Source organism: Euprymna scolopes, chromosome 16 (genome assembly GCF_053919585.1).
Source record: "Euprymna scolopes isolate OS-2025 chromosome 16, ASM5391958v1, whole genome shotgun sequence".
In the NCBI taxonomy this organism is placed as follows: Eukaryota; Metazoa; Mollusca; class Cephalopoda; order Sepiida; family Sepiolidae; genus Euprymna; species Euprymna scolopes.
The window spans coordinates 98,714,854-98,735,397 of record NC_136497.1 but is presented as its reverse complement, the minus strand read 5'-3'; the positions used below and the strand labels follow the sequence as shown (position 1 = coordinate 98,735,397).

At 33.3% G+C, this 20,544-nt stretch overlaps 1 protein-coding gene across 5 annotated transcripts in view; it reads right to left on the bottom strand.

Annotated features, from left to right (window-relative positions):
- The window catches only part of LOC145296025 (apoptosis-resistant E3 ubiquitin protein ligase 1-like), a 1,082,598-nt gene that overhangs the window by 22,058 nt on the left and 1,039,996 nt on the right, over positions 1-20,544 (bottom strand). For all 5 annotated transcript variants that reach the window (XM_080142066.1, XM_080142069.1, XM_080142067.1 and 2 more), the window contains 2 exons: positions 14,764-14,879; positions 13,642-13,821 (listed from right to left, as the gene is read on the bottom strand). In XM_080142066.1, coding sequence (XP_079998192.1) covers positions 13,642-13,821; positions 14,764-14,879 — 296 coding nt within the window. The remainder of the gene's footprint in view (positions 1-13,641; positions 13,822-14,763; positions 14,880-20,544) is intronic.

Here is a 20,544-nt window from a genome sequence, read left to right as displayed (position 1 = left end):
ACCTGAGATAATTATTATGATTTTGAAAATAATACGTCGGGATGAATGAGGGGTTGTTTTTGTTTTCTGTCTGTGTTTATGTTATGGGACTCTAAATAATAACAGTTCGTCTGTCTATGATAATTCATGGTAATTCACGGTCCAAATTAACTTAAAAAGAGTATGTTATAATTTTAAACAATTTTACTCAGTAAATGTAATGCTTAGAGCTAGGACAACAGCATATTCTTTTCATTGTTTTGACTTTCGAGTGTGTATCCGTTGATATCTTATATGCTTTTATATAGAATGATGTGGTTCTCGGTTGATTAACTGTGTCAGATATATACTCGAGAATCAAAACAATGAAAAGAATATGCTAGTAATGATCCAACGATACTGTAAGTAGTTCAATTAAACTTCACATGAATCCCATTTAAAAAAGGACCAGCATGCAACAGCTGTTAAAAAAAGATATTTGATTTCGTCGTTAAAAAGAAAAACTATAAACTTTTTATAGTATTTAAAGTTCAATAGTTTAGAAAACATTTTACCAATTTTAATGCAATTTTTTTTTGGATGAACTGTATCCATTCATTGAGTAATGTTAATAAAATATGTAGCTATTTTCTTACAATAAATTTATTAAGAGAAAAAAGAGAAAAAATTAGAAGGGTTGAATGAGTAACACAAAATGAAAATAAAAAAGACCCTCTGACAATGCTAAGAATTTGCACTCGTTTTTTAGGATACAATTTGTTTTAGAAGCACTGTAATAGGTTTCTCGATTTTATTTTTAACCCATACATAAAATGGAGTCTTAAAAAAATATATAAAGTTGCTTTTAATAGTAATGACATATATTGTTGGTCCCCCCCCCCCCGACAAAAGAAGGGTGCGCCTGTAAATTCACCCTTGTTTGTTCGTCCGTCCGCACTTTTCTCAATAACTATGCTTTGGAATTTTTCGAAATTTTGCACAAACATTAAACATGAAAAAAGTGACAAAACGGATTTTCCGGGAAAACTCCGGTTGGCTCCCTAGGGGCGCGTTTTGGGTCGAAATGGCTAAAATTAACACTTTTGTGCTTATTAAAAAAAAATTGATGCCTTAGATTTTTATAAAATTTTCTAAAAAGACTAACTGATTTCTATATAATTTTGTTTGTCTATACTTCACGATAACTCTTGGGTGTGCCCCAGGGGCTCTTTTAGGGCTAATAAAAACACTCCATTTTTGGGACTATTTTACCATATTTGTCCAAAATTTTCTGTGTATGTTTATTTAGAAATTTTGCATGGTACTAAACTCAAATTTAAATATGTTAAGGACTTGGGGACTTTTGGGGGCTAAATTTGGGAGGGGATGCAAATGATGGACTTAGTCATTTCTTTTTTTGCATGGTGCAAAACTCAAATGTACATATGTTAATGCCTAAAACTGCACTGTTTGTTCATTTTCACTAGGATTTGACGTCCCCTGGGGACTTTTGTGGCTAAATGGAGGGGCCAATGCTGAACTTAGTCATTTTTTTATGCCTCGTTCACTGGGCACTCACAGGGAACTATGCATGCTTCACATGTTTTTATGGAAATCGTTCTGGATAAGGCATGAAGCTACTTGATGTAAGTAGATAACAAAAATCAAAGATGATTATCACAAAGACAAGAGATGACTATTAGACATAGTCTTTTAAAAGCCAAGGCTATAAGTAGGAGGGAAACAGTCAGTCCTAAGAGAGTTCCACAAATCAGCATTTCTTGGGAAAAATCTACTGAAATAGGAACTTGTATTACACTGAGGTATCAAAACAGAGGAATGATGGAGACTACTAACGAGTCAAACAAGCTGAAACAAAGGAAGCAGGGATACATCGAACAAATGTGTACACACACGGCATAATAGTATTTACTGCTATGGAAATTTCACGGAATAAAAGATATATTAAAAAAATATGTTTTGATAAAGCTGATATTTTTCTGGATAGTGCAAAAAATATTGATTCACTGCGTAGCGTTTACATGTGTAGATCAGGAGTTATTAATACTTCTAGCATTTACAAGCAATGTTGCAATAACTCAGTATAATAATATAAAGCTTACTTTTGCACAACAAAAAAGCCGAAGTATCGCATGAGGTAAAAAAGATGATGCCATAGAGAACAATGTGACAGAATTCCGCAGGAAAGATGCTAAAGTGTTAGAACTGTGCAATGAAGTCTATATTGATAAGGAAAGGTTGGCATTAATGGCCAAGCTGCAGGGGATCTGTTTACCTTCAGGGCAAAAGTAGTTGAGCGCGGGTGATAGATGTGGGCAGGGTCTTTCAAAGATTCTGATGCTTTGAAGATCAATTCTTTGAAAATGTGAAGAATCAAACAGAAAGAAAATGTCGGATTCCTTAGAGATTGCAGAAATGTTTATTCCCTTTCTTTATTCATAAATGTTTATTTCAGAGTAATGATTGATTAATCACATTATATATATATATATATATATATATATATATATATATATATATATATATATATATATATATATATATATATATATATATATGTAAAGAATAATAAGAGATGCTTTTCACATCGGCGATAGTATTACAAGCATAATGCTATTTCTGCTATAAAAGCATTTTTCTTATGATTTTGGCATATAGGAAAAAGTTATTGAGTAACTTACCCTGCCCCCCTTCTCTCTCTCTCTCTCTCTCTCTCTCTCTCTCTCTCTCTTTCTCTCTCTCTCTCTCGTCTTCAAAGCTGTCTTATTAGTCTCGAAAATGGTTTTCCAAAAATGGTATCTTAAACAAGATATAATCAAGTGAAATTTTACTTGCTTTCAGCTGCAAAAACGCTATTTTCAATACGTTTTTTTAAAAATTGACTGTTTTTGCAGATCTTTGAAACTTTTTGGTCTCCCGACAAAAGGAGGGTGGACCTGTAAATTCACCCTTGTCTGTTCGTCCATCCGCACTTTTCTCAATAACTACGCCTTGGAATTGTTTGAAATTTTGCACAAACATTAAACATGATATGAGTAAACAAGTAACAGAACGAATTTTCCGGGAAAACTCCGGTTGTTCCCCTAGGGGTGCCTTTTGGGTTAAAATGGCTAAAATTTACATTTTTGTGAGTATTAAAAAAGTTTTGCATGGTGCTGAACTCAAATTTAAATATGTTAAGGCCGTAGGGACTTTTGGAGCTAAATGGGGGAAGGGGCAAATGATGGACTTAGTCATATCTTTTTTTGCATGGTGCAAAACTCAAATTTACATATGTTAACGCCTTAAACTGCACTGTTTATTCATTTTCACCAGGATTTGACGTTCCCTGGGGACTTTTGGGGCTAAATGTCTGTGTGTGTGTGGGGGGGGGAAATGCCAAACTTAGTCTTTTTTTTTTATACCTCGTTCACTATGCACTCACGGGGGACCACGCATGCTTCACTTGTTTTTATTAATTTCAGGGACTTTTCAACTGTTGTGTTTATCTTTTCTTTTTTGCTTAAAAACCTTTATATTCCTTCTCGACATGCAAAGAAAAAAAAGGCTTGTTTTGAATTAAATTCAATACTTGGTAGTTGTTTTTGTTTTTTTTTAGACGAAGAGTAGGAAATACGTTGTGGATGCATTTTCGGGAGCTCAGTAACTCTTGCTTCTTCTATTTTGTCAATCAGTCCTCATTTACAATGAGCGACGTTTTCGACAAAGGGAGGGGAAATAGCTGTACTCTGGGCCAACAGTGATATTTTTCTGAGCAGTTGCTTGAGATGTCTTTATTTTCCTTCCCTATCTAATAATAATGGAGGTAAACTTCGGCTGATGTTATCCACCCGATAGTCAGGGACCCGGACCTTGGATTAACTCCCCAGAAGGATGTCTTATCAGCAGATGCAAAGTACTGGGGCTGCTGTATTGCCATTTGGTGAATGAATTCTGGACCATGCAGTAGCTTTTGGTGAGGCCTCTCAATGCCATATTAGTGGGTAATTGTCATAGCTTTATCTTATCATGGTTGCAAAAATCATTCTTTGTCCTTTTATTTTATCCTCTCTGCATTGATCAAACAACTGTCGACCTTCTCCACATCTCTCAATCCTCAAAAATGAAAAATCTCAAGAAACAAAACAAGATTAAATCCAACTCTCAACATGTCAGGTGTTTATGTTCCAACCTTTCTGAGGTTGAAATCCAATTACAGGAGACCAAACCAGACTTGTTGTTCCTGTGCAAAACTTACATAGGACCTATCATTTCCCTAGATGTGTTCGCAATTACTATGTATTCAAATCTGACATCAAAATCTGACCCCCAAAATCGTCATAGGCATGGAATATGTGCCTACATTAAAGATGGCTTTCCATGTGGTAGAAACATCTCCAGAGAAGATCCTAATTTGTCCTACATATGCTTCAGAGTAGCACTTGCTCACAGAACAGCATTCATATTTGCTCTCTATCGACCCCCATAACAGTTTCTATCATTGAAAGTATCTCTGAAAAAATTAACCATATTCTGTCTACCCATCATGCTAACATTCACGTCTGCGGAGATGTCAATGTCCACAAAAACAAGACTGATGATGAGGGGAGGTACTGTCATGATTCCTCGATTGCCTATGACTTAACCAAATTGTTTACAAACCCACTTGTATGTGCGATTCCGGCTGACAATGCGCAAGTCTTCTTGACTCGTTTCTTACAACTTGCTCATCTTGCGTTCTGTCTCCATTGGGATCTTTCGATCATTCAGTTGTCTCAGATAAAAACAAACTCGTCCTCTGATGTACTTCTCCATCGTACTGTGTATCAATACTCTATGGCCGACTGAGATAACTTCCAAACATTCATATCAGATATACCTCTGCACTCCATGTTCGAAAAGAATGTGTCCTTTATAGTATCAGACCGAACTGAATGGTTAACTGCAGGTATAGACTGCTTCATACTCTCCAAAAAATTCCAGCAAAAGCCCAATAGCCAGCCATGGTTCACTCCAGAATGTGCCGGCGCCACTGCAGGCAGAAATCACTATTTTCATTGTTTTCAGCGTAATAGATTTTGTGAAACTAAAGCCAGCTTTAGGACTGCCAGCATCCATTGTAAAAGAGTAATTAAAAAGATGCAAGAGATTTGTATGCTCAGTATATCAAGTTTAAAGTTGGAAAGCAGCAGCTTGAGAAGCATCTCCTCTATCCCTACCATCATCAATGGACCAGAGGTAATCTTATCAACATCTGACAAAGCAAAACTCTTTGCCAAGAACTTTGCAGCAAATTCTACCTTTTGTGAACAGGATCGCTTTGAAAACACACTAAACGACATACAAATTTCTATACGTGATGTTGCCAAGTTTATCAAAAACTTGATTCTAGTAAAGCAACTGGCCCCAACGGTATTCCAGTCATAGTGCTTAAAAATCTTCAACCTGAACTAGCTCCCATACTTACAAAGCTGTTTAAACGTTGTCTTAAAGAGAAATGCTTCCCAACATCTTGGAAAACTTCATCAGTCTACCCTTTATTTAAAAATTCCGGTGATCGATCATCTTTCTCTTAGTACAGACCAATCAATCTTCTGTGTGTCATGAGTAAGTTGCTGGAAACTGTGATAAAAGAAAAGTGGTCAACCATCTCAGCAAAAATAACTTGCTCAGTGACATGCAGTATGGTTTCCGTTCTGCGAAATCTACAACTGATGTACTAACTGTTATATCACACAGGATTAGTAAATCGCTCGATGAAGGCTTTGTCTTTAGAGCAATAGCTCTTGAGATATCAAAGACTTTTGATAGAGTGTTGCATAAAGGCCTATTTCACAAGATTGCCAGCTATGGAATAGCTCAAAATGTCCTCTCACTTATAAAATCCTTTCTCTCTGATAGGCTTATAAAAGTAGTCGTTGATGGGCAAAAATCAGAAACTCACTTTATTAACGCTGGTGTCCCTCAAGGTTCCATCTTTGGCCCAACCATGTTCCTGATCTTCATCAACGATCTCCTAAATCACACTCTTAGGTCATTCGTAGACATTTATGCGGATGACATTGCAATCTATGGCGACACTTCAAAGGCCAACAATGACAAAGATCTTTCTGATTCTGATTTTGAGAACATGGTGCAATGGGGAAAAAGGTGGTTGGTTAATTTTAATGCATTGAAAACCAAGCTTCTTTCCTTTCATCATAATTGCTCTAATCCCCACAAACTGAAATGAATAGATCAAGTGTTGGGGAACTTTGTGTCTTGACAAGCTTCTAGGGCTGACATTCACCCTTGATCTGAAACGGAACACATACATCAAATCGGTTGCCAAGATCTCTGGAAAGATGGTTGGATCACTCTATTGCTCCGGTAAGTATCTCACTCCTGATGCGATCTTCTATCTGTATAAGAACCAGGTGCGCCCTACAGTACTGTTGCTACATCTGGGCAGGAGCTGCTTAGCATGCCATATTCTGTCTTCATAGAGTTCAAAACTGGCTTCAAAACCTAGTAGGTGATGCCTTTTTTTCTTCTCTGCAATATCTTTCCCACAGAAGAAACGTCACTTATGAAAATAGCGATAGAGCAGAGACAGGCGTCTCTGCTCTATCGCTATTTTCATGATAGGTGCTTGTCTGAACTCCAATTTATGGTCCCCACTTGCCAAACTTTCACAAAAAACACTCGACTAACTAAAACCACTATATATGATTTTCCCCACTCTCTATCTGTGCTTAAATGTAAACACAGATTCCATGAACAAAGCTTCTTTCCCAGAACTGCTCGCCTTTGGAACACTCTTCTGCTGGTATGCTTCCCTGCTAAATACAACATGGTAGCCTTCAAATCTAATGTAAACAAGTTCCCGTTAAGTCGTCCTCATAAATAATCAAATTCCACCCAATTTACATCATAACGATTACTTCACTACCACCTTACATTCATTAACCTTATCCTCGAGTGGCCTTAAGACATTGATAAGTGGTGACTCCCAAGTAAAAAAAAAAACAAAAAAAAAACTAAACAAACCCTTTTTATCATAAACTTTTCTTAGTTATAATTTTTATCATACACACACACACACACATATATATATATATATATATATATATATATATATATATATATATATATATATATATATATATATATATTATAAAGAAGTGAACCATCGCGTAAATTCAATCAACTAAAATAAGATGGAAAACGGGGTGAGGAAAAGGAAAAAAAAATGGGGCAAGTTACATGTAACACATGTACAATTAAATAAAATAAATAAGTCGATTAAAAACAAGATCGTTAAAATACACCCGAAAGCGCTTTTCGTTCAGACTAACATTTTCAAGGGTCATAAGTCTGAAAATTATTATTTTTTTAGAATATTTGGTAGTGGCATGGAGTAAGAGCGGAGAGGAGGTTTAAAAAAACAAAAAAAACCCTGACTACCCAAATAATTCTAGTTTTTAATCGACTTATTTATTTTATTTAATTGTACATGTGTTACATGTAACTTGCCCCATTTTTTTTTTCCTTTTCCTCACCCCGTTTTCCATCTTATTTTAGTTGATTGAATTTACGCGATGGTTCACTTCTTTATAATTATTCTAAAATTTTGCCAATCGAATATATATATATATATATATATATATATATATATATATATATATATATATATATATAAAGGCTTGAAGGCTATTCGAGAATAAAGATTAATGATTGTAAGGTGGTAGTGAAGTAATCCTTAATATATATATATATATATATATATATATATATATATATATATATATATATATATATATATATATTATGATGAAAATTAAAAAATGGCATAACTAAAAGAAAACACAATCGCAACTTCTCTTCCAATTTTTGGGATTTTGTAATTATGCTGATATTTCTGTATTTTCTTTTAAAACTGAAATGTGGAATAAATTTTCCATATATTAAATTCATTTTTAAAAAATATTATCGTTATAAAAAGTCCCTTTAAGAAAATAAAGTTGAACATTTTCTTATGGAATCAAGAGAAAGTGGTAAGCGTAAATGCAACATTCTGACTTCCTGTTGTTGAATACTCTCTGACTGTTTACTGTTCATGCCCACCGACATCGTATTTATGAGTACAGTGTGTTTGTTTAGAGGTAGCTAACTTTAAATTGACAACTCTATTTTCTTTAATTGCAGATTTCACAAGTATTGATTTTTAGTTCAGCTTGTTTTGACAATTCATCATGAACAGACTGACATCCGAGCAGTTTGCAAATTGTGCAAGTTTATTTTTATGTACATTTGGTGAACGAATAATTTTACGACTGAACCTGTCGACTGGCCAACTCGTTCATGCAATTTAACCCCATTAGATTATTTTCTTTGGGGTTATGTAAAATCCAATGTCTACACTAATAAACCAGACACAATAAACCACTTGGAAGACAACATATGACACATTATTGCAAGAATACAGCCTAATTTAATGCGTATAGTTTTTGAAAATTGTAACTCTAGATTATGCCATATATGCACTAGTAGTGAGAGCCATATGCTTTAAATTGTATTTAAATTTCAATTACTAAGAATTAATATTTGGAATAAACCACATATTTGTATGATAAAAATAATTTTGGTGATTTATTTTACTTTAAAGTTCGCCGCCTCTAAAAAACACTTTACTTATTTCCTTCAATTTCTGTGTTAAACTCTGAAATACTGTATATATAGCAGAGAGCAATGACCCAAAACATAACTATTTGCCTGCCTAATTTTCAGAGCAGTCTTTAAACAGTTTATAAATTAATGTTTGCTATAATTCATTTGTAATTTTTGCCCTATTTTTTCTTTATATGTATACAATAATTTTGTCGATACTAACAGTAACTAATTAAAGAAATGATAAATTATCAAAACCTTTTATTATTTTTAAAGGAGTTAATTTAAATGAAAACTGTTACTTTCTTTTAAAGTTACAATAGATTGAGATTAAAGATATGTGATGTAAGTTGTACATTTAAAACGAATACTTAGGGATAGAGTATTAGATGGCAGGTAGTTATTTGCGTGTAGGTCATAAAATAAAATTCATTCTCAGAGTGCTTTAAAGTTGAGTTGAGAAGAAATGTTGAAAAAAAAAATTGTAAGAAAATGTTGGATTCCTTAGAGATTGCAGCAATGTATATTTCCCTCTTTTTTTTTCTTTTTTTACAAGGTGGTCACCACTTATCAAGGCCCGGAACCACTCGGGGATAAGGGTTATTGCGTGTACAGTACGTTAGTGTTGAGATTTGATAAAGTGTCTTACTTAAGGGGGCGGTTCATCATGAATTTGTTCATCTCTTTATTCATAAATTCTCATATACTGTATATATTATAAGAGAGAGCAAAGACTCAAACATACCTAATTTGCATAACAATTTTTACAAATGATTATTATAAAAAAATAACAGACGATGGAGATGCAGTGGAAAAGGGTTATGGCTCCATTTTTTTTTTTTTGGAGGAACAAGAACGCAATTTTTTTTTCTCTAGTAAAATGACCCTGGAGATGAACCAGCACCAATTTTGTGAGCAGAGATAGGATCAACAGCAAAACTAGTCGAGCAAGTAAAACCGTGCGCACGCATGCTACTCACTCAAGTTGAACGTTTCTACATTGACAAAGGCTCCTAAAATCGGATCAAATTTAAGGAACCATACATTTTAGGAAGAATATTTACAAAAAAGACAAAAAAGTAACATTGATTTACTGAAACATTTTTATCTCTTTGACTATGACAACAAAGAAGTTGTTCAAGAAGAATGAAGAACAATTGATTCGGAAGCATTTGCGAAAGGAAACATTATTTTTTTTTCTTCTAAAGAGAAAGAACAAAAAAGCGCGTTGGTTTGAGGGATGCGATATTTCAAAGCTCTTGTTCAGGAATCTGGGCGCAAAGTTAAGGACAGAGGGGAAATGGCTCCATTCAGTAAGTGCATAGTTGTTAAATCGAAATATTTCAGCTGCTGCATTTGCAACAGCTAAACGAGCAGCAAGAGATGTCCAATCTGTTGAGGGGTGATGCGGAGGAGGGGGGGAGGAATCTTGCACGGAAATGGACTGAAGTCAGCAACAGAAAAACTGACAGGTTTGATCATTCAAGAGACTGGAATGTTTGAAAAACAAATGTTTTTATTTGCGCCACCATTTTCATATCTCAGCATTTTACTTAGAGATGAAGCTCAAGGGCAGAATATGAATCGTGTAGGCGGCAGTGGCAGGTAATATCTACTTAATCATCAGGGTTGCATTCGGATGTTCGGTGCAGGAAAATGAGAAAGAAGAGAGAAAACTGAATGTCCTCTTCAGGCTTGTGTGGGTGGAGTTTGCAACCATAAAACTCAGTTAAGGAAATGAGCTTGTCTGCCTCAAGGTTTGTACTCAATGGCAGAAATTATTACCACAACAGGATATAAATATTTATGAATTATGATTTAGTGTATACGTACATATACACATACATTATGTGTGTGTGTGTGTGTGTGTGTGTGTGTGTGTGTGTGTGTGTGTGTGTGAAACAAATCAGAACAGCATCGGTACTGTTGGTTTCAAATCCAAATAAGAGGACCATGTCGCACTCTCCAGTCTCTAGTTTTGTTTCCCCATATAAGACATGTAAACAGGGGATGAATAGAGTACAACACAGGCGACCAGATATTAATCCAATTGGAAATCGACGGTACCAATATGGTTCTAATCTTCTGTAACACATATGTGAATAAATATTTATCTCTTATTTTTAAAATTTTCTTAATAATCGAGCAATCTGCAGGGACTTTCTCTCGCTAACTTTAAATAGTATGTACTGGATTCACTCTTAAACTAATAAACCGATCATTATAAATATAAGGTTTGGTAATGTGGGCTATATTTTGTTTTAATTTAGTTTTATATGAAGTAGGCAAAGAAAATTCAGATAACTTTGAATTTCGTGAAATTTTAACAATAAATATTCTCTGGATTTCAGTTTGTTTGGGAGTATTTTACAGCATTTTAGATAATGAAGTGACATCTCAGAATTGAAAATTTAAATATTTCAGGTTTGCATTAAATTTAATCAATAATTATTCAACACAAATTAAGCAAGAGTCTCTGATCTAAGGTATTATATACCATTATAGGTACCATTATAGAGTGCAGGATTTATTTCTAAATTCGTATAAGGATTTCACATAAAGATTCAAACCACTCTTCCTCCTCCAAAAAATCTTATTTCTATTTATTTTGTTTACTAAATGCATGTACGAGGTGTCTTCAATAAGTTTCCAGACGGTTTTTCGTATGGACACTTTTATTGATATTAGACACATTCTCCTTTGAAGTAATCTACTTGGGTTGCAATGCACTTGTACAATTCCAACAATTTCTGGAAGACCCTATAGAAGTCCTCTTGTGTCAGGACCCTTGTCACAGCCTTTTCCTTTCCTCAGTTGTTTTATAATGACAGCCTCTAAGGTTTAATTATATGAAAGAAATAGTTTTATATTTTTCAAGAAAAGTATATTAAAAAACTTGTTTAAAGAAATGTTTCAACGAAATATTTTTAAGAAGAAATATAGAAACAACTATGAACGAAAATCATGTTTTCCTTTTTTTATATTAAGTGTCTAAAATTTATTTTCTAAGAATTGTTTCAATAAAATAAGCCTTTTTATTTTGTAACAACGAAAACAATTTATTTTATGGAAACAACTATGATTGAAAACAATTTTTTTTCATGAATAGTATCAGATAAATGATTTTTTCCCCTATTTACGAAAACGTCTGTTTACAGCTGATTACTGATTGGTTAATCACGTCAGCTTTTTCTAGCAGCTGTAAACGAGAGATTATATTTAATCCTTCGATAGGACTGTGACAGTTACAACAACTCCAAATCAGAATTGATCTGGGAGTAATAGCAAATAAGGGGTGACTTCACACTCTCCATATTGGAGCCTCACCACCGGATTTAGTTTAAGGTCATACTCAGGACCTTATTCATATGTTTCAAACTGTTTTCCCCATTTTGATTTCTGACATTTTCCCATTGTTTTTGCTGAAACGAAGATTCAGAAAAGAGTTTGAAACATGCATATACTGCAAATAACAATGCTGCAACGTTCCTTAGCCTTTTGTCTAGGAGCAAAGTGTAGTATCTTGTTCTGATACTACACTTCTGTCGTCTTTACTTTCATCAGTCAATATATGGCATAATCATGGTGACACATCAGTTCTCACTAGATCATTGAAATTAAGCAGCATTGACCCTGGCCAGTACTAAATGGGTGACCGATATAAGAATACCAGGCTCTGTATGTAGGAGGACGTCAACACTTCCCTGCAAGAGGTACAAAAACCTAACCTCGTCATCTCCCCTAATGTGACTGGGAACCACTTGTGAATTTCATACTCTCATAAAACTTCCTCTTTCAAAAGAAGCTGGTTAAACTCGCCTTGGGTGAGTGCTGCAGTTTCATTTCCTTGTATTGTCAGTCAGTAAAAAAGAAATCCTTCTAGACTGAGGCAAGTTTAATCTTTCTTCTAATCCAGGGTTTTTTTGGGGGAGCTGGCATTTTTCCACATTTAAAAAACAGACCTTGCATCTAACTCTGCCTTCGTGGGGAGGCAACTAAATAGAAACATTTATTTCCAATAAAAATAAAAATTATTTTTGAAAACATGCCGAATAGGAAGAGGGAAAACAGTCATAATGAAGTAATGTTAGCTATGCTAACCTACATAGTTTCTACCTTTACTTTTCTTTCATCAAAATACTACATTTATACTACACATCTTTCGTCGTATACATCCTTCTTCAATCATCATAAGACATCGTACCATGGCTAATTTATTAAAATCCATAATTTTGACAGTATACAACATTGCTGCATCTCAAAAATATCGACAAATAATGAAAAATTTTATTTATAAATCTTAGGAATTATTTCTATTACAAAAAGAATTATTTATAAATCTTAGGAATTATTTATATTACAAAAAGAATTATTTATAAATCTTAGGAATTATTTATATTACAAAAGGAATTATTTATAAATCTTAGGAATTATTTCTATTACAAAAAGAATTATTTATAAGTCTTAGGAATTATTTCTATTACAAAAAGAATTATTTATAAGTCTTAGGAATTATTTCTATTACAAAAAGAATTATTTATATTACAAAAAGAAAAAAAAGAATATTTTTATTAAAAGAAAAAAAAAAGAATTATTATTATAAAAAGAAAAAAATGCTGACTGTTTGAGGCCTATGCCAATGCAGTTTATGGAAACGGTCTATGTAATAAAATAAATAACGATGGGAATATTGAATAAATTTCAATAATTCTCAATTACAAATTTATTTTCAAACACAATGTGTCGCACAAGATCGTAGATGTGTAAATTTCTCCAAAATTTCGAGAATATATCTCTTCATCAAGGAAGAGGAGGAAGTGAAAACAAGCTCTTGGACGTGGCTACATTTTGTTTGTATTGACACCGAATTTAAAATCAACAAAATTAATAAAGAAAGAAAACCCGATAAACAAGAAAATATTTAATGGCCACATTTCTATTTATGTGGTTATGATTTTCTCATGGTTTTGCGTTAAAAAGAGCGTGAAAATCCTTTATGTCATTGCATGGGATGTGTAAGAAAATTGAACTTACCTTGTAATGTACTCGCAAACCTATCAATTGTGCCAGGAAAGAGCGAGAAAATTTTGCTTTCACTAACTGCTTATAACTGCCCCCTAAGGCAGATTCATACAGGCATTTTCCGACAATTTTCCCAGCAAATTCATAATACTTCAGTTTCAGAGTGGGTGGTCGCTTGGAATTTGGATGCACCTATAAAATAGAATATATATATATATATATATAAATAATTATATACAAGACAGAAATATCCGGCAAGTATGGGACTAGAATTATATATTATTATCATCTGCAATTCAATACACATTGAAAATAACTATATTTCATTTTGATATTTTTAGAAAACATGTTAAAGACCATACATTAAAGTGAGAACATACTCCAATGTTGAAGGCGTGATATAGCACATTTTTATTTAAAAACGAACACTTAATCATGACAATGACTACCTATTTGTGAAAGTGATCCTGTTATGGTAGATTAGAAATTGATGTGCAAGACGAATGCACATAGGAAAGGCTACTTTTCTTTCTTTGTTCGTTTGGCTTACGATTTCTTCTTTTCTTTCACTTCTTTCATGGCAGTCTGGCGTCAGATTTTTACATCAAGATGTGATCCAAACGAATTCTAAAAAACAAATGACTTTAATTGTTACCCTTTTTTTGTTGAATTTTGCTTTCTTCATCACTTCAAAAGCAAGTTAGTTTTCATAGAAACTAGTGAACTCAAAATAATTTACAACCAATAAAAATCGCTACGGACCCGACATTAGGAATAAAAATCGTTTCAAACTCAAAAAATAACAAATCCTGTATTAGATTAACAAGTCAATGCGAACTTAGAAAGTCCTATAAAACATAAATTTTTACACCCAATTCATATTAAATAGTGGTGTTGTTCTTGGCAATACTCAAAGACTCTGTCTAACAACGTCAGGGACCATGCTACATTATATCATGGTTGGGAAGAGTAGAAGGCAAGCATTATGATTTGGAAGCAATAATCAATGGTCAACTTTAAAAAGAATTGTTAATAACGAAAAATCATTTTCCGTACGAACCAATGAAAAACTTTGGAAATATTAAAAATCAGGAAAAACAGTTGATCAAAACAATGAAGAGACAGAAATCTTACCAGGCCTTGAGAATCATCTTCAGCAAATCTTCGGAAGAGTCCAGTACAGTTTGGATCAAATAATTCTGTACACAGCAATTCAAACCACTCGCGGCGTAAACCTCCCCAATCCAAGCCTATAAAAAAAAAAAGAAACAAAATCTTTATAATATATATATATATATATATATATATATATATATATATATATATATATATATATATATAGTAAGTTATAAAATATATATGGCGATTAAGCTACACAGAATATTCCGCGTTTCATCCACACTAGGATTCATCAAGATTATAAATTTATACTTTCGTATATTAATTTATGTGATTAAATGTAGTAGTTTATATATATATATATATATATATATATATATATATATATATATATATATATATATATATATATATATATATATATATATATATATATACTTAATTAAGTATGTGTATGTGTTTACATATTTTTATACTAGTGGGAGGGGGTGACCGGTCTAGTCCGGTTATAAAATATGCTTAAATATATTTTAATTCATGCAGATTTCGTATTCATTATTACAGAGCGAATTCTCTATTGGATATTATATTGTACCTAATATACAGTACTGATTTCAAAAGATTTTAAAAACAATAACTTCTGTACCATCAGCTATAATCAAAACCAAAACATGTGGCATTTCAGCCGCATTGCCTACCATTAAAGCTGTCGACAGGTAGATAAGAAATTTTAAAATTAAAGTAAAGTAAACTAAATATAATCAACATTACCCACTATGAATGAATTTGTGGATTCACAAAAATAATGGAAATATGTTGGCAAGTTGAAATGAACATTTTGCCAACATATTTCAGTATTCATTATTCATCCATCTAAATAAGATTTTACTCATTAACAAGAACTAGATATAATACACCATTCTTGGTGTATTATTACTAGTTCTTGTTAATTTCGGTGTTACGTGACCAGTAGTTTAAGAGTTTATCAGTTAAATATTTTCACACACATCCATACATCTACTGTTTTATTTATATAGATATAACCACTAAATCAATTAACCAATCATTATGAAATTTGAAACACAGCTGCTAAGTTTAAGAGAAGATGGGTAATGTTTATTATATTTAGTTTACTTTAGTTTATACAAACAGGGCAAAGAGGTTGGTGGAAGCCTTCTGTGAAAATTCAAATACATCTGTTTGTGAAATTTTAACGATTGATAAGTATTTTCCAAATTACATACTCTTGGAAGTATTCTTAAGTATTCCTATGGGCATAGTCTGGGCACAGCGTCCAATTTGACAAATCAAATATTAAGCCATATATATATTAACAGTTATTTTATGCCTATAGACAGACTATAGAGGCTTTTTATGAAAGTATGAAACACTAATGTGTTTCATACTTTCATAAAAAGCAGTGTAGAAAGTGATAATTACTGCTGGTTGGGATATTCAAACCCAATCACAAGGTCACCTTTGACTTTATAGACTAGCATTTTACCTCAAGGCCACCGGCAATTAACGCAGAAGTTGAGGAAAATTAAATGTCTCTAAATGCCAAATTAGAAGGCATACATAGTAAACAATTAATGAGTTTTTAACGATCGGAAGTTGGAATCTTGTATTTGCATTAAAGTTGGCCGTCTTTTTCTTAATATATTAAATATGGCTCATTTTTAATTTTTTGAAGGGACTTTATCACAATAATATTTCAAAATAATTATTAATTATTTCTAGATTTATAAATACTAGTATACTAATATAATGTTCCATACTTATATATATACTAGCAAAAGTACCCGTCGTTGACTGTGTTCAAAAACAGCCTACAGAAAATAGACTCTGATTTATGAAAGTATGATAGGTTATGAAAAGAAAGGGTTGTAAAGAGATAGCTTCGAATTTGGGGGTATCAAAAGCCAAGCAAAATATGATGAAAGTAAAAATAAAATAGATAAACCCCATGATTTATTATATCATACCTGTTCACACTGAAACACTTATCACAATATTCTGTGGATCTATATTAAAAAACCTTGTTAAACTTTGTGGCATATTTCCATTCTATGGAGGTCAGGCGCGAACGAACACTCCATAATTTTATTATACCATATTTCTTCAAACTGAAACATAATTATCAAGGTATACTTACGCAGATAGGTATGAAAAGTCTTTATTAAAATTTGTGCCTATTTTCATTCTATGGAGGCCAGGCGCGAACGCAGACCCCACAATTTTATTATACCATCCCTATTTAAGTTAAAACATACTTATCAAAGTATTATTATGTACATCTATATCAAAAACACTTGTAAACGTTTTTTTTAATTTTTTAATTTTTTACTTCCATACTTTGGGGGCAAGGCGCGAACGCAGACCCCACAATTTTTATGAACCACTGTTCTGCCAGATCAAACATACCCATTCCTGTGTCCCGATACATATTCCATCATTATATGTAATCAGTTTTTTTAAAATAGTCAACCATATAGGAGCTTATTCGTGACCACACACACACACACACACACACAGACGTTCAGCTTTATATTATAGATATGTATATATATATATTATTATTATTATTATTATTATTAGTAGTAGTAGTAGTAGTAGTAGTAGTAGTAGTAGTATATCATTTTATAATAATTTAGAGCCAAAGCAATTGTTTCATAAAAATTTTGTAAAATAAACCAACTTCAATCAGTTTACTACAAGTTCTTTTTTTTTTTGAAACTTCAATGCCGGGCTAAAATCTAAAATCGGCAAAACGGATAAACAAGCAAAGCTAAAAGTCTCTAACTCAATCCTCAAAAAAGAAAATGTAACAATGGTTACGAGAATTCAAAAACTCCAATAAACAAAGCAAGGTGCAAAAATCTAAAGACATAAATATAAAAAGTATGCATATAAAATCCTTATCTATAAATAAAACTTTTTAAGGAAAAGCTAACAAAAAATATTATATATATATATATATATATATATATAAATATATATATATATATATATATTTGTGTCAGGTCATGTCATATGTTATTGGTATCATGTAACCCAGTACTACCTGCCTCATGGTCGGTTCTCCCACCAGACTTGTTTAGTGAGGAGGGTGGCTAGTCTCCCTGAAGGATTAAAAACAAGACCTTCCAAAGGGCGAATGAACCTTTTTTCGCCGTCAACGGCCAACTAGCACCGTGTGTGCTTGTGTGTATCTATGTGTGTGTTGGGATGAAGAGGGCTCCCGTAAGCCGTGGTGAAGGCAACCTTTCTAGGAGAAGTAAATCTCTGATTTAAAAAACCATAAAGTAGGAGACCAGTACCCGCATTAAGCTGGTCTGCAGTTTAACTTGTTGCTGGCTATCTTGCTCTTGCTTTCTGCTGGATCTCAACATTTTGAATCGAGAGAGAGACTTAGCTCTCGTACAAAGCTAAGACTCTGTAACATCATCTTTGTATAGATACTCCCTCAGGCATTTGTCTATTAAAATGGTCCTGTGGCGATGAAAGTCATTTTTTGGGCTCATGGACTTTTAAGTGTCTGAGGGAATGGCACTCGTCTGACAAGACGTTGCAATTATATATATATATATATATAATTTATTTTTTTTAAGAAGATCAGCTATACACAGAGGCATGCAATAATTTATAGCCAAACCAAGTCATTGGGTTTTACAATCTGTAAAGTAAAAGAAATTTCTTTTTTCAGAATTTCAACTCCGGGCTAAACGTAGATGAGGAAAAAGTAGAGTTAATCCATTAATCAATACAGAAGAATTAACAATGGTTGTGAAAATCCCAAACTGAATGGAAGGTATTTGTATCCGATTTTGGCATTTTTGATCTGTTCTGTCAGTTGGTGTTTTTGCACCCTGCTTTTTTTATTGGCTTTTTTGGTTTTCGCAACCATATGTTCTTTTTTATTGGCAGATTTATAGATTTTTTAACTCTGCTAGTTTCCATGTTTGGCGATTCTATGTTTACAGTTTAGCCCGTTTTAAAGCAAATAATAATTTGTTGTTATAATAAACGGACTGAAATTAGAATCTTAGCAGGTGGATGTTTGGTATCTGATAGAATGTCACATCCCCAGCACAAACACATCACTGCTCTATAATTATTTTCATGGAAAGTTCTATCTTCAACCATTGCCAACAATTTTCTCTACTCTTTATCTTTGCTTAAATCTAAGTACTAATTGCCCAAACAAGGTTTTCCACCCTTGCAAAACATTCACAACAAACACTCATTTTGCTGCAACCAATGCTAACAATTTTTTTTACTCTCTATCTGTGCCTAAATCTAAATACAAATCCCATGAACAAAGCACATCCATGCTTTATCATTATTTTCATGGCAAGTGCTCAACTGAACCGCAATCTATGATTCCCACCTTTGCAAAACATTCACAACAAACACTCATCTAGCTACAACTACTGTCAACAATTTTTTCTACTTTCTATCTGTGCCTAAATCTGAATGCATATCTCATGAACAAAGTTTCTTTCCTAGAACTGCATAGCTTTGAAACTTTATACTGTGCGACTGCTTCTTGTTTTGCCGTCCTCTTAAATAATCAAATCTTATCCAATTTCCATCATCTTACATTCATTAACCCTTATCTTCTAGTAGCCTTTATGTGGTGTGTCAGTAACTCGTGTTGCATAGGGGTATATATTTAAAAGATGACGGTGGCAGTTCATATTGGAGAGATGATGGGACATATATAACGATGATGAGCGGAGACATATATACAGTTCTGGGATGCTTCTTGGAGACTTCATATATATAACAGTTCTTATAGGAAAGGAGAGGGAGATACTTCACTTATGATGATGGTGGGGACACATAATTCTTGGAAGGGTTTACACAAGAGTTCGTTATAATTGGTGATAAAGACATTACCTTTTTCGTTTGTGAAGGATGGCACAAGACAACAGTTACAAAACACAATGATGATTGCTTTATTCATTTTATCGACCAGTCGATGAACGTCAGGAATTCACTTGTATCTACATGGTTAATCTTCTACCCTTTTGCTTCTAAGGGATTAACTGACCACTGATTGACTGACTAGCTCTAACTGGCTAAAATTCGAACCCATAATATGTCTATGACGTTGTCTATGACGTCAGAAGTGTGTTTTTCAAACGTGACTAATTTCACGTGGCTGTTTGTCCAAACACACTTCTGCAACCTATTTTTTAACCTAACCTATTTTTTAAACAATATATTTTTAATTTTCATTGTTCATTCTTTTACTGACATATTTAATATTCAGATTTATAAAAGAATTAACAATAGCCTTAATTTCTAACATTTCATTTCTTAACTTTGCCTACAGGGTTCGATTCTAGGCTTATCCTAATCTCATTTTCACTTATCTAATATTCTTCTTATTTACACGGAAAGAGGACAGCCTTTTCCTGTAACAGCTGTACTGGTTTGAACCCAGCTTACTTGTGTAAAGTAGGTGCAGAAAGGTCGAGAGGTTACCGGTAACACACATCAGACTCAGTGACTTCATTGCCAGAGCGTGCACCTGCATGCTAGAAAGTGAGTCGGTGCGTTTTAGGTGCAGGCTAGTTAACGGGTTACCATCCCCCACACATACACTTATATAAATAGAAACGCAGATAGGGATTTTTTGATTAGAGAAGAGAGTAGACAGTCGATTGGAGTCGAAGTTGGTAGACAGTCGGACTTGAGTTAGTTTCAAAATCAAAAGGACCAGAGGAAAAATGCGTCGACAGAAACGCAAAAATGTTTGAGTCAATAATCCAAGGGTTCACCAGTTCA